At 44.7% G+C, this 13,403-nt stretch overlaps 1 protein-coding gene across 7 annotated transcripts in view; it reads left to right on the top strand.

The window, feature by feature from the left end:
- The window catches only part of NCAM1 (neural cell adhesion molecule 1), a 103,211-nt gene that overhangs the window by 48,285 nt on the left and 41,523 nt on the right, over nucleotides 1–13,403 (top strand). For all 7 annotated transcript variants that reach the window (XM_032201940.1, XM_032201946.1, XM_032201944.1 and 4 more), the window contains exons 2-8: nucleotides 5,281–5,355; nucleotides 6,875–7,093; nucleotides 7,840–7,983; nucleotides 8,845–8,982; nucleotides 9,473–9,590; nucleotides 9,803–9,972; nucleotides 10,514–10,656. In XM_032201940.1, coding sequence (XP_032057831.1) covers nucleotides 5,281–5,355; nucleotides 6,875–7,093; nucleotides 7,840–7,983; nucleotides 8,845–8,982; nucleotides 9,473–9,590; nucleotides 9,803–9,972; nucleotides 10,514–10,656 — 1,007 coding nt within the window. The remainder of the gene's footprint in view (nucleotides 1–5,280; nucleotides 5,356–6,874; nucleotides 7,094–7,839; nucleotides 7,984–8,844; nucleotides 8,983–9,472; nucleotides 9,591–9,802; nucleotides 9,973–10,513; nucleotides 10,657–13,403) is intronic.

Below are 13,403 nucleotides of genomic sequence, written 5' to 3'. Positions count from 1 at the left end.
GGAGAATCTGCCAGCATTTGTTCCAAAGATTAGTTGTCTACAGTACCCGTAGAAGAATGAACACCCAGTTGGTTCTTCCCAAACGGATTGACAAATTCTTGTGTAGCAAAGGCAACAGGTGGGTAAAGCAGCGTGGCAACATCTTCTTTGGTCTTCAACCCGGAGCCGTGCCTAGAGGACACACAAACAAATGGGCAGAGAAGGGAGAAAAGGTCTGCTCATGCTGGCTTAGCCAGGTCCCAGGTTAGCACTGGTGCCTCCTGCCTCTGGAAGCGGAGGGCCTTGCATCCATCCCAGGAGTTACTCAGGGTCCTGGGACACTCATGGGGTCTCTGAGGGCAGTGTGTGCATTAAGGTATGCGTTAAGGTGTGCTTCTGGCCTGGGGCTGGGACCACAGATCTCTGCACTCCTCTACTCTGCTGCTCTGAGTCCTTGTGGGTTGAGCCATGCAGAACCATGACCCAGCAATTAGCAGGCTCACCTCTGCTCCACCTGGCACGTTATTTGCTTCACAGGTACAGCCTGCTGTGCGAGCCTTAGTCTTAGCCCAGCGGGAGGATGTCCTCCCTGCCTCTTACCGAAATCACATCTTAATTTGAGCTCATTTCTTTTGTTGAAATGCAAAGCTAATTATATTTAACTCCAGACGAACACGAAGCTGCATTAACGGGGTTTTTCGAATCAAAGCGGAGTTATTCAGCGTTTCTGGGGGGCTAGGGAACTTTGTAACCAGATAAAAGATGTGGGGGAGGGCAGACCTATAAAAAGTGTTATTGTGTGATTATGAAGAGGCCTTTTAATGCAGTTTTTATGTGTTGCTAAAAAGGCCTTTATTGCTTGAAGTTGGAAGCAGAATACAAATGGGCTTACAGTGTCTATTAAATGAAGAGTGGAGAAAAAAATAGTCTCTGTTTCTCTTAACTGCAAAGTAAAAATAATAATTAGTGATTACAATCCATGTCAGTGCTGGATTCGTGAGCCTGATCATGTACTAAGCAGTAAAGTAGCAGGTAGGGAACAATTGTTTGTGTCATTTAAGACATGGTTCATTGTTATGATGAACCCGTTCATCCAGGTTATGATGTCAGCAAATTGTTTCGGCCTGCCTTTATCAGTAGAACAATTAGGTTTGAATTCTCCCTGGAGTAAAATGAAGAGTATGGATGAGCTTGACATGAATAATTCAGGGGAACGTTGCTTCTCAGATAATACCTCATTTCCAGGTCTGTTTTTCAGTTTCCTTGACTGAAAGCTTCTGGACGCGCAGCCGTCCCCTTCCTTAATCACTTTTAACAAAGTTGATTTTGCAAAACTGCTTCGACAAAAAAGCATGCTCCACCCAGTGCAAGCAAGGAGGCCAGATGTATGCTTCACCATTCAAAAAAAGTGATAAAAACCCAAAATATCTTACTGTATTTGAAATCAAGGGGTCTGATTAGTTTGGCTGGGATGTAACGAACCCCATTCTGGCTGTCACTGATTTTACTAGGTATCCACAATCCTACTGAAAACCTAAGCTTTACATTACTGGCTTCAGCCGGGGCTCCAAGGCAGGGGTGCAGGACGAGGTGGTGAGGCCAGCACCAGAGCCCGCCGCAACAGAAAGCTCTTCCCTTGAGAGGTGTCCCAATGTCATAGCTGTTCCTTGGCAGCACAGATGGATTTATGGTGCTTGTCTCTGCCTCGTCCTTGCTGTTCCCATCACCAAAGCTGCAAGCTGGCACTTCATTTGAGTCATGTGGGGAGGTTCTCAGAATGTCCTTGCGCCGACAGGGCCGTGTGTGTGTGCACGCGGAACCTGCTTCTGTTCAGTGCTGACATCTTACAAGAACGGGTGCTGACGTTTGGGAAACCGAAACCCATTGACAGCGATGAAGGTCTTTTCAGAAGTGTCTGTGGTGTGTTTTGTTTAGTCAGTGCAGGAATACCGACATTGCTGTGTGTTACTGCAGAGCATAGCTACCTTTGCCAAGCACAGTAGCCACAACATCTCTTTTGAGTTGTGTTCTCTGAGAGTTTAAAGCTCCAGTTCTGCAAGAAGTTAAATTGCTTATTCCAGTGCGACAGGTGGGAAAGCACTTGAACACCTCAACTCCTCGAAGCTGGGACTGCACTAGTCAGAAGGTAAAGAGACCTGGATTCCTAGTGCCAGCAATGCTCGTCTATCAGGTTTCTTTAGCATGTTAGTTGCTTACAGAAATGATTCTGCAGCAGAACCTGGGTAGGTATTTGGCAAATAGGAGTAGGAGCTTTGCTAACACCAATGCATTAGTGGTTTCCTTAAAGCTCGTGCAAAAGAGCAGCAGACAGTGGGCCAAGAGCTGTATTAGGAACTACAATGTTGTGAGTAATGTTGGCATTTGTTAGTTTTGTCTTCTGAAGTTCCAGGGAACTCGAGCCCTGGTGTCTAGTTCTGTATCTGCAGACAAGAGAAAAGACCAGAATAACAGACGGGTTTAGTTCCCTTACTGTGCTGCAGGGTGTCACTGAAACACAGGGGCAGTCTGGATGTCTGGCACAAAAATACACCTGGGCAATGAGGTACGTGGTAGTGGCCACTGATCCAGGTGTCTGGCTTGGTAATGAAACAGGGAAGGGCAGGAAGCTGATGGGTTTCCTTTGGTCGCGTTTTGCAGCAGTTTAGAGCAGCTGGTGGTGGCTGAGAAGAGAAAGGTAGGTAGGAAATTGCAGGCTCTGGATGTTATGGGGTTATTTGTAAGGCTGAAGTGTGCCAGAACAAGGACAAGTAGCACAGAACCAGGCCGGACGAGTGCTACAGCTCTTCTGCACCATGTCTCCAGCCAGCTTACTACTACAGCACTGTCTGCCACTGATTTTGTAGTCACATTGTCACTGTTTAATGGCAACATTCAACAAGACACTGACAATTTGAGAAGATAAATCAGTGCTTCTGACAGCGGCAGTTTGTTGAATGACACTGGTGTTACTCAGTTTTTCTGGGGTAAGGTAAATCAAGTGTAAAGGGCATGGATTCAAGTGTGTCAGCACTTCCTTACAATAAGCATTTGAGGGGGGGCCTTTTCTGCGTGTTTTTTTTTCTTGTTCTTTTTTTCTTTTTACACAGCTTGTCCTTTGAGGGAAGTCAGTGTATGCTAGAGGAGAGATGAAAGCAGGGAGAGCATCTTAGAATAGAAGCACCCGGGTTGTCCCAGCAGTGTGACCCAGAACCACGGCCACGTGAGCTAAGTGCCACTGGGATAGGAGCCTGCAGAGCGTCATCTGTCACACAGCCACCTTCTAAACCCATCCCTTCTCCTACTGTGCGGCAGAGCCCTGAGTTCAGACACCTTATCAGAAAATCTTATTACTTGTGTCCTTTTTTTAATGGTAGCAGACAGAGGTCCTTAATTCTGCATAAGGCTGTATACGTGCTGTCTAAAGCCCACAGTTTGTGGGCCAAATTATTTCCCAGGTCCTATAAGGAATGTTACTACTGGTTCATAATCTGAAAACACTGGGAAGAGGTCCCAACGGGGGTTTGTATTTATTAAAACGTGTCTGTCTTCTGCTCATGCCTCTGGCTGCTACAGTGTTTGAACTGCAAACTTTTGTAACGTCATTCTGGGTGTCTGCATGGCTGCGCACTGCTGCAGCTGCTGTCCCAAGCCATTTGTTGAGTTTGTAATGATGCCTTTGCTCAAATCTAGTAGTAGTGCCATAGTAGTGCAGAAGGTCAAGCCCAAATCTATAATAGTGCAGCAGAGTAAGTCTTTCTAGATGGTCTTTTTAGCAGTGCAAAGCAGAAATCTGCTCTAGAGGAATTCAGCTGTCTGGATGTGATGCTAAGATCTTTGCGGTACCTTTGCAGTTATTCCACATGGCAGAGATCTTCCTAGGAAGAGCACCTGAGAACGTGATTCCAGATGTAATATTCAGATGTCAAAAGGATTTATAGAACAACAAGAACAAAAAAATAAGCCTACAGAAGGAGGCTATTTAGTTCTTGTTGCAGTGAATCTAATAAACCTTTAGCCTTTTATTATATTTGGTTCTTTGTATTTGCAGTTCTGTCTGGGAGTGAATTATATTGAAGTAGTATAGTTGAGAGGAATTAGATTACCCAGAAATAAAACAGGCTGAATGCAAGAGCTAAAAGGGCAATGTGTACTTCATTGAAAACAGGAAAGAGAGAGAGTACCCACAGACAAGACATGTGAATTAAATAAAGATGTCCAAAGGGAGACCTAAAAGGTCTAGGAATAATTTTGATTTCTTTCAGCAACAGTATCCTCAAATATTTTGTCTGGATTGTTATCTAACTTAGATTATTTTAAATGATTCTTTTGAGATTGGTCTGCGTTGAGCTGCAGGGATCTCAGGAGGTGCATCATCTTTCACCGACTCCAGGCTCCCTCGGTTCCAGACAGGCGTGTAATGGATACTTCACCCACAGGGGTCAACAGAACACCTCCTGTGTCTCTGCTGTGAAAACACCTTCCATCTCTTATTTAAAACAAATAAACAAAAGCCCGCTTCTAACATAAAAGCCAAAGGATCGATGATATTCTGTGAGAAGACAGCAGAATACACCCAAGTATACTGCTGGTGCTTTTCAGTGCTAGGGACCTGGGTGAAATTTGCCTGGATGAACTTGGAAGCAAGTCTCAGTCACTACCATGAAGGCAGAAATCACAAACTACCAGCAGTCCTCATCAATATGGCCTGGAGAAGGTTGCCTTCCTCTCCCAGGTATGCTCTGGCTGCTGTGGGCATCCTGGATTCACTGGCTGCATGGGCTTAGACTGGAAGATACTGCCAAGGAACCACAGGCTCCCATCTGTGGTGGTTGGTGACTGGGACTGGCACGAGTATCTTACAGAGCAGGAAGCCATCTCCAAAGTGAAGATAACCTGTATGCAGTGCTGCCTGAATAGGTCGTGGAGCTAGTTCCAGCTACCACTCAGAGGTGCCCCAAAAAGCCACTTGATGTTCTGGTGTGCACCCCATTCCCACAGCCTGGTTTTACAGCGTGGTGCTGATTTGAAGGTCAATCACTCTGTGTTATTCTGTGCAGTTTTATGATGGACTGGAAGTGACTGAATGTTAGCAAGTTCTCTTGGATTCTCGGGGACCCCTGGCGCTGTAAGCTCAGACAAATACTGATAAAGAGCAATGATGATGAAGCCAAGCACCATCCACCCTATGCTCCTTCATTGGATATGTAGAGCTGGCACAAGGGTCAGAAGCCTGGCCAAGCTTTTCTGCTGTAGACAACTCAGATTGTCTAACCCTATCCTGCATGCTCCTTTCTTTTCCAGCATCACTACAAGTGGATATTGTTCCAAGCCAGGGGGAGATCAGCGTTGGAGAATCCAAATTCTTCTTATGTCAAGGTGAGTGATGGCTTATGGTGTCGGGTGTCTGCATCTGGGTTTGCTGGGAAGGTTGATCAAGGTATTAAGTCAGGTAAAGCTCTGTTGTTGGAGCAAGATTGTTTGCTCTTGCTTTCTTATATGCCCTTATATTTTTATGAGACTGAGTAGCAGAGGCAAGACATGCTGTTTACCAGGAACAATAAATGCACTCTCCCTTGAGAGCTGGCAACAGAAAGCAGCTCCAGCAAACAGCTTTAAAAATGGAAAAACAAAAGAAGCAGCAACTGAAATGTTGTCTCTAAGCTTGAGCAATAGCCACAATGATGGCATCTTGCATCTTTCCGCAGCCATTTGATCTTTTGAAATTAGAATTAAGCTTGGTTTTGTTGGGTACCTCTTCTTCCAAAATTTTTATTCTAATGAATTGCTAAGAGCACTAGTAGGAGTGCTGGGTCACTTCAGAATCGTCACCTCTGCAACTAAGGATTTTAATGCTGCTGAAAATCTGTAGTTTTGTTTTTCATCTTCTTTCTGACAAAACCCAGTTTTTGTTTAGCTTCCTGACTGCCTCGGGCTGTTCTCCTGCACCGTGAGATGCAGTGCTGACATGTTCCATGTCTCCCAGAGTGGGTTCTACAATTTTGTGGTGTTACCTGAATTAGTATCTACGTGTCCTCTTCAAAGCAGCTAGTCTGGTTTCTAGTGGGAGGAATTGGTACACTGGCACACCAATCGTCACATCATGGAGCTTGGCATAGATCAGATGGGTGATGTTGTGAGCTCCGGGTGCAGAATGCTGTCAGAAGCCCACACCTCCTTAGGAGCATACCAGCTGGGACAAGTAACAATGTTGTCTGATCCAGGGATGCTCTAATTTGTTAATGTTGCAGTTTTGAAACTGGGAGTGTTCTCTAAGTGCTGTTTTGATGACACTTGCATGCAGAAAACTTGGAGATCAGTTAAAGCCTCCCCAATAGTAGGAGCTTGTCCCAAAGAACAAAGCAGCACAAGAATGCAGAGGTGGGAGCTGCAGGAGAGACGCAGCCTGGAACCCGTTAGTAGCAATATTTATTTGCATTCAATGTGGCAGGAGGTTTAAGCTGATCAATGCCAGAGCTGTGGCTACAGCAGTGTCACCATTTTGGTACACAAAGTAGCCCAGCCAGCAAATACAAGCATTTATTGATAACATTGTGGAGCTGAAGCAGGAAGTTGTATTTATTTTTCCCCTCAAACTGCATATGTGGTGGAGGGGCCAGGACAGGGGACCCCAGGATGCATGGAAGGCCATTCTGAGCTGAAATGAAATTGTTCCCCTTTAATTATATGAAAAACAAGCAAACAACTAATACCGTTTTTGCAGGACAGCAGCTGACCATTCGCAGTGGTGTAAGATAATTTTCTTTGCTTGCTTCTCAGGTACGATAAGCCCTTCCCTTGGTTCAGTCTTCCACATAGTGCTCCTGGTTGTCTTTAATGCCCTGTATATTTGCTGGGAACTCATTCCAATTTGCTTTTTTTTTGTTATTGTCCCTAGTGGCAGGGGAAGCCAAATACAAAGACATTTCCTGGTTTTCTCCTAATGGTGAGAAGCTGACGCCCAACCAACAGCGCATCTCGGTGGTGCGAAATGACGACTTCTCCTCCACCCTCACCATCTACAATGCCAACATTGATGATGCTGGCATCTATAAATGTGTTGTCAGCAGCGTGGAGGAGGGAGACTCCGAGGCCACAGTCAATGTCAAAATTTTCCGTAAGAGAGCAATTCTGAGGCTATTTTCTGGTCTGTTTTGCACGTGTGTGAGGTGTGATTGGGGAGGGGGAAACACCTTACCTTCCTAAAAAAGGCTATTGCTACAGGGGAGAAAGGAGAGTGTTAAGAAGATTCTTCTCCTTGGTTTTGAGGGGAAAATGGGTATGGAGACCTTTGCTTGTCAAGTGTTTAACAGCTTGTCTGCTGCTTAAATTACTCCAAAAGACAAGAGAGCAGAAGGAAAAGATTCTGGTGCAGCATAAATGTCCAGGAGGAACAAGCAGACAGAGCAGCTTCTGTGGATGACAAACATGCTGTGAGATAAGACTAATGTTAGTAAAGTGCTTCACACGTTTAGAAGGCTTATAATTAGCTATTGGCATGTTGTCCAACAGAGCCAAGATAGCAGCTCCTCCACTTCCTGCTGGGGAGCTGGGCAGCGGCTTCTAAGCTGACGTTTTCTTTTCACCTTGTGGGCAAATCTGTGAGCTAAGCAGAGCGTTGATTTGGCCCTCTGATAAGCATGGGATGCAGGGCTGGAAAACGGAGTTCCTGGGTCGCAGTGCAGTGTATTGGGTCAGGTTATCCTGCGTATCCTTCCCTCTGGGGCAAGTAGATTTCTAGAAAATATGCCCTTCCAGTTTTCTTTTTCTTTTTCCTTTTTTTTCCCCCCAAGCTTGAGCTGAAACCACAGCTTGAGGTGTGTTGAAAAAGCTGCAGTGACTTTCTCCTTCCATTGCTTTCAGAAAAGCTGATGTTCAAGAACGCTCCCACTCCTCAGGAATTCAAGGAAGGGGATGATGCTGTGATTGTGTGTGATGTGGTCAGCTCGCTGCCTCCTACCATCATTTGGAAACACAAAGGAAGGGATGTTATCCTAAAAAAAGATGGTAAGGCGCAAGGTGTATTGGTGCTTGTCTGTTTAGGGGTCAAATCTCCATGTCCCATCAGGGCTCAAGATGATTTCTGGAAAACAAAATGGTTGCAGTCACAAGGGAGAAAGAATTCATTTGCATGTAACACTAGGTTTTAGGATGTGAATATGGCTTTTCAAGGTGCTGTGATTTGGCAGAGGCAGGACTGTAATGTTCCCACAGAGATCGACGGTCATCAGGCTTTGACACTGGCTTAGGCTAGGGAATGCTGGAAGCATTTTTCAGATTAACAGAAAATGTCATCAGACAGAAAAGCTGCGTGTTGTGACGCTTTATAGTAGTAGTCCTGAGGAAAAATGGCTAAATGCTCCTGGTGAGAGCTTTTCCTTTTAATTCACGATGCTACAGACTGTCTTGCCCAGAGTGGCATCTCACTGGCAGGGAGGATTCCAGAGCCCAACTTCCAGCCGAGCATTAGTGCCTCGACTGTTTCTGACATCTTGTTGCAGGCACAAGGGAACTGTAGTAAGACTTGAATTCGGCCATCCTTGGGCAAGAGGGTCAAGTTTGAAATTTGTTTCCTCTCTGATACTACTGAAATGTAAATGTGTTTGTGTATTTATCTTCTCATAGCTGCGTGCATGCTAGAATATAAAGCACCAGAGCGATTTGTCTGCTATCCCTGTCTGGTTTTCTTTTTTGACAATGTCAGATCTGATTACTGCAGTATCTCCATTTTAATGTGATGTGAAGGGAAGTTTCATTACATTAAGCCTCATCTCCAACTCAGAAAGGGCAAGGAGAGGTGAAGAACCTGTTAACTGCTCTGAGCTTTCCTGAGGATCCTTGGATGAACTTTGCTTTTTTCTCTTCTAGTTCGATTTATAGTCCTGTCCAACAACTACCTGCAGATTCGGGGAATTAAGAAAACAGATGAAGGGACGTACCGCTGTGAGGGCCGGATATTGGCTCGTGGGGAGATCAACTTCAAAGATATTCAGGTCATTGTAAATGGTGAGTAGCGCAGAGTTAGGACTAGTAAGTGGTAAAGGCCTCTAGTACCTGCACTCCAAGCTGCTGATGGAAATGTTACCTTAGGTTCACACTCAGGAGTTACCAACAGCTTACTAATCTTTCTCTGCTGTGTCAAGTAAAAACATCCATGAGTGTTTACCAGCTGCTTACAGGATATCGTCATATCAAGAGAAAGCTTAAGCTTAATGACTGAGTGAGGTATTGATCTGTTTGAGACTCACAAGTGTTTTTGTCCATGGTACCAAGTTTCCGTGCATCTCTCCATCCCTGCTTTTCCTTCCCTAAGCTGATTGGAGAGCTCACGCATCAAACCTGCTGGTAGAAACATGCAAGTGACAGTTCAAGGGTTTATGTCACTCGTGGCATCTGTCTGTATTGTAGAAATTTACAGTGAGCCTTCCAGGGCTTTTTCTTGCTCACATCTTCTGCCTCCCCTTGCTAACTTCAGCGTGATTTCCTTCTCTTCCAGTACCTCCTTCTGTGCGTGCCAGGCAGAGCACTATGAACGCCACTGCCAACCTCAGCCAGTCTGTCACCTTAGCGTGTGATGCTGACGGCTTTCCTGAGCCAACCATGACGTGGACAAAGTAAGATACTGAATACAGTTTGCTGATTCTGTGTGATCGTGGATGTTTTCACTAAGGTGGTGTTTATAAACTCAGTGGTGTATATAGCTCTTCTATGTAGACTATGATGTGTGTTTCAGTGTAATAATACAGTTCTCATTAACATAAAACCTCAAACAAATAGCTTTTGACTGCTTCTCCCCAACACAGCCAGTGTGCTTTGTGCTCTGCAGGGATGGAGAGCCAATAGAACCAGAGGATGACGAAGAGAAATACAGTTTTAACTATGATGGGTCCGAGCTAATCATCAAGAAGGTGGATAAGAGTGATGAAGCAGAGTACATCTGCATCGCTGAGAACAAGGCTGGCGAGCAGGATGCCACCATTCATCTCAAAGTCTTTGGTAAGCATGGTCTTATCCTCCCTTTCCAAGCCCATTGCCTATTGGTAGCTTACTAGTAGAAGCTGGGAGTAGCCTCCTTGTCCCAAATACTGCCTGATGTGGCTTATCCAACACTGCTTCTTTCCCTAGCATTGCTGTGCACCTCTGTTCCATCATGATAGGCAAAACAATTTCTGAGCTTGTGTCTGAAACATATGCCCACTCCATTCTGCTTCTTCATAGATAAAAATAAATAAAGTCCTGTGCATGGGGATGGTGTGAGGTTCATAGGCTTCTTGAAATATCTTCCAGGCCCAGAAGGCTGAATCCAAATCCAAAAAAGCTGTAAGCTGAGATAGAAAAGGTCTTCTAGTTTTGCAAGGAGACATTGCCATCCTGGGCCTCACTCACACATCACTCTTTGTCCTTCTCCATATGGCAGTAAACTTTTGCCAGTTTAAAAGCGTTTTTCCCCCATGTTACTTGTTTCAGACATTGCTGTTTACAGTCAAGCTTTGTTCTGAGCAGCCACTGAATGAGTGTTGTTTTTCCTTCTTTTCAGCAAAACCCAAAATCACATATGTGGAGAATAAAACAGCTATGGAGCTGGAGGATCAGATCACGCTGACCTGTGAGGCATCTGGGGACCCAATCCCTTCCATCACTTGGAGAACCTCAACCCGGAATATCAGCAATGAAGAGAAGGTATCACCACTCCCCAAAACATGGTCTCACTGGCAGGGATCAGTTATGCTCTTACCTTCCTGCCTTTGCTGATATACACTGCATGATGGTAACAGCCAGATGCACGTGGAAATCATGGTGATTCCCTGCCTCCATAGAGAGAACACTTGTAGTCCTGTACAGACTGTCTACTGAAGGGCCAGCTCCACAGCAGAAGTAATGCAATAGGTGTCCTTTTGTGCAAAGAGCTGTCTCAGCTGACAACATGCTTTTTAATTCTTGCTTGTATTGGTCCAAGCTGAAATCATTTACAAAGCACTAGGTCCTGGCCCCTTTTCAGAGGAGTTTGCCAAGGGACGTGCAGTCGCAGGAGACTTGTGAATGGGGTTTCTGTCTTCTGTTTGCAAGCTGAGAGGTGGGAATGAGTACCCTGATTCCAGCGTTGCCCATGCTGTCATCATGATAATGATATCATCTGGGAGTATGGCAGTTGAAGAGGCGTGGGGTATTCTCTCCAAGATGCAGTGGACCAAAATGAACCTGTTAATTCATTCTTGCCCTTCTGTATGCTAACTCTGCATGTACTAGAAGCACAAAAACCTCACTGCCTTTGTGTTCACCTGTTCTGTGGATCACATCATTTTGTTCTTACAAGGCAAAAATAATTAGCAGTTTTTTTCTTTTGAAAAAAGTGCTGGGTTTTTTACTGGACAGAATTCCCCTTTACCAGACAAGATGAGGATGGGCTTTATTACTCTGAATATTGCATAATGGTTGTGTAGTACGTTGACTAGGAGGCGTAGTTTAGAGCTGAAGAAAACTTAGACCAAAGTTGGAATAAGGAATTACTGCTCATTAATAATCTTCTAGTGAAAGGATCCTTCAAGGCAGAGCTACCTTGTGAATATGAGGGGTTCTGACTCACTCATGAAGGTAGCATCTGAAAGACATGTCAGGTCTTAGAGGTAACCACTGTCAGCCATCCACGTAGCTACCATTCTGCACTACAGCCTCCTAAATGAGCTTTTTATATTCCCTCCATGGTGTCAGCTCTTCACCATGTCAGTAATGTGTAACTTTTTTTATCAGGGTTGCCAAAGATTTTTAGCTTTAATTTCCCCTCACCAGATAAATCTTCACGTCTTCTGGATTCAAAGGTTTGTGTCAATCTCTGCAAAGTTTAGGGAGAAATTCCCATTGCCTTTGAAAGCTGTGTGCTTGGGCTTTGACTACAGTATGATTGGCGGACCTGTTTTTCTGTGGTAAGGATATTTGTGGTCTTGTCTCAGTCTAGGAGTGTGATGGGAGGAGTTAAATGCTCCAGCACTTCTAGCACTAGAATTTGGAATCCAGCCAGGGAACAGAGCTTTGACAGAGAAGAATATTAGAACCGAAATAAGACTAAATCAAGCAGAAGTCTGTAGGAGAGCCTGTTTACAGAGAGTCCTGTCTGTCCAGCCCAATTAAACTAATGAGATCTCAGTGGCAAAACTGCTAAGCATTTTTGAGACTCTCACATGTCCTCTTTAATGCAGTGATGGATATTAAGGAATGATGTTACATATTCTGGTAGTTTCTTAGTAGAGGAGGAGAAAATCAGAGGTTTGAGGTACCATCATGTTCATTGTGTACTGGTTCAAACCTTTGCAACAAAGGTGTGCTATCATATGCCATTCACTTTGGAGGCAGGATTTTCTTCTCTCTCTCTTTGCTTTTTCTCATTCTCAATCTCGTGTTGCAAGTTCAGGTGAATGGTACAGACCTCCAGAAAATCCCCAGGTCAGAATAGCTCTGATGACATGCTATGATGTGTACCTTCAGTTTACCATCCACTTACTGTCTCTGGGACAGCACAGGTAAATGGATGGTGTGGGAGAGACAGAACAGTTTCTAAAAATACTGAGCCCTAATTCTGAACATGCGTTAGAAACTCGGATGCATCTGTCTTGCTACAGGTTGTTTACTCCTGTAACCATACGCCAGTCCTTATTTTTCAAGGTGTACAGGTGCCTTAACTCCCATGAGTTAGGTACTTCTTGGTACTTTAAGAGGAGGGAAAAAAAAGTGGTTTACTTTGGTTGCTAATGTAGAAACATGTTATTAAGGAAAAACTTGGAGAATTTTTTTTTTGTTGTTACCTCTTGTAATGCTGATTTAGGCCAGTATGCTGTATTCCTCATCGCCTTTGCTAGACATTATTCCCTTTAATAGAGACACATTTCTTCTACCTCTCTTGCAGAATATCAACTCCACTTCAGTGTCTATGTAGTTTTAATCTATTGTATATTGGTGTGTGCGGGTTTTATGATTTCATTGCAGACACAGTTATACTTCCTGACAGATTTTTGGATGAAGCAATAACTGGCTACTCTCACATGAACTTCCTTGAAACAGTTGCTGAGACAGTCTTGCGTTTCTTGCCCAGCAGTGTAGCTCAGTGTGTGAGGAAAGGGCTGGGGAACAGGTAATGCTTTTCTGCAGGTCTTCTAACATCTTGCCATTGCAGGCAGCAGGTATATGTTCAGTGATGCAGAGACAATGTCAGATCCCCGGAACTCCCTTGTAATCGAAGATGCTCCTATTTAACTCCTTGCTCCCTAGTTGAAGGGAAGGTGCTGGCGTGCATATGAGAGGGAATGTGCCTCCTACAGACGTGAGGTTGTGTATCTGTTGCTCTCAGTGAGGAAGAGCTAAGCTGAAGCTCTCCAGGATGGAGGTGGTGGTTCTGCTGTTCCCCCACGCCCGCCAGCCCCAGTACAAAGAAGCAG

This window comes from Aythya fuligula, chromosome 22, assembly GCF_009819795.1.
Source record: "Aythya fuligula isolate bAytFul2 chromosome 22, bAytFul2.pri, whole genome shotgun sequence".
NCBI classification, from domain to species: domain Eukaryota; kingdom Metazoa; phylum Chordata; class Aves; order Anseriformes; family Anatidae; genus Aythya; species Aythya fuligula.
The sequence above is the reverse complement of the archived record's forward strand: the minus strand, read 5'-3'. Positions and strand labels throughout refer to the sequence as shown.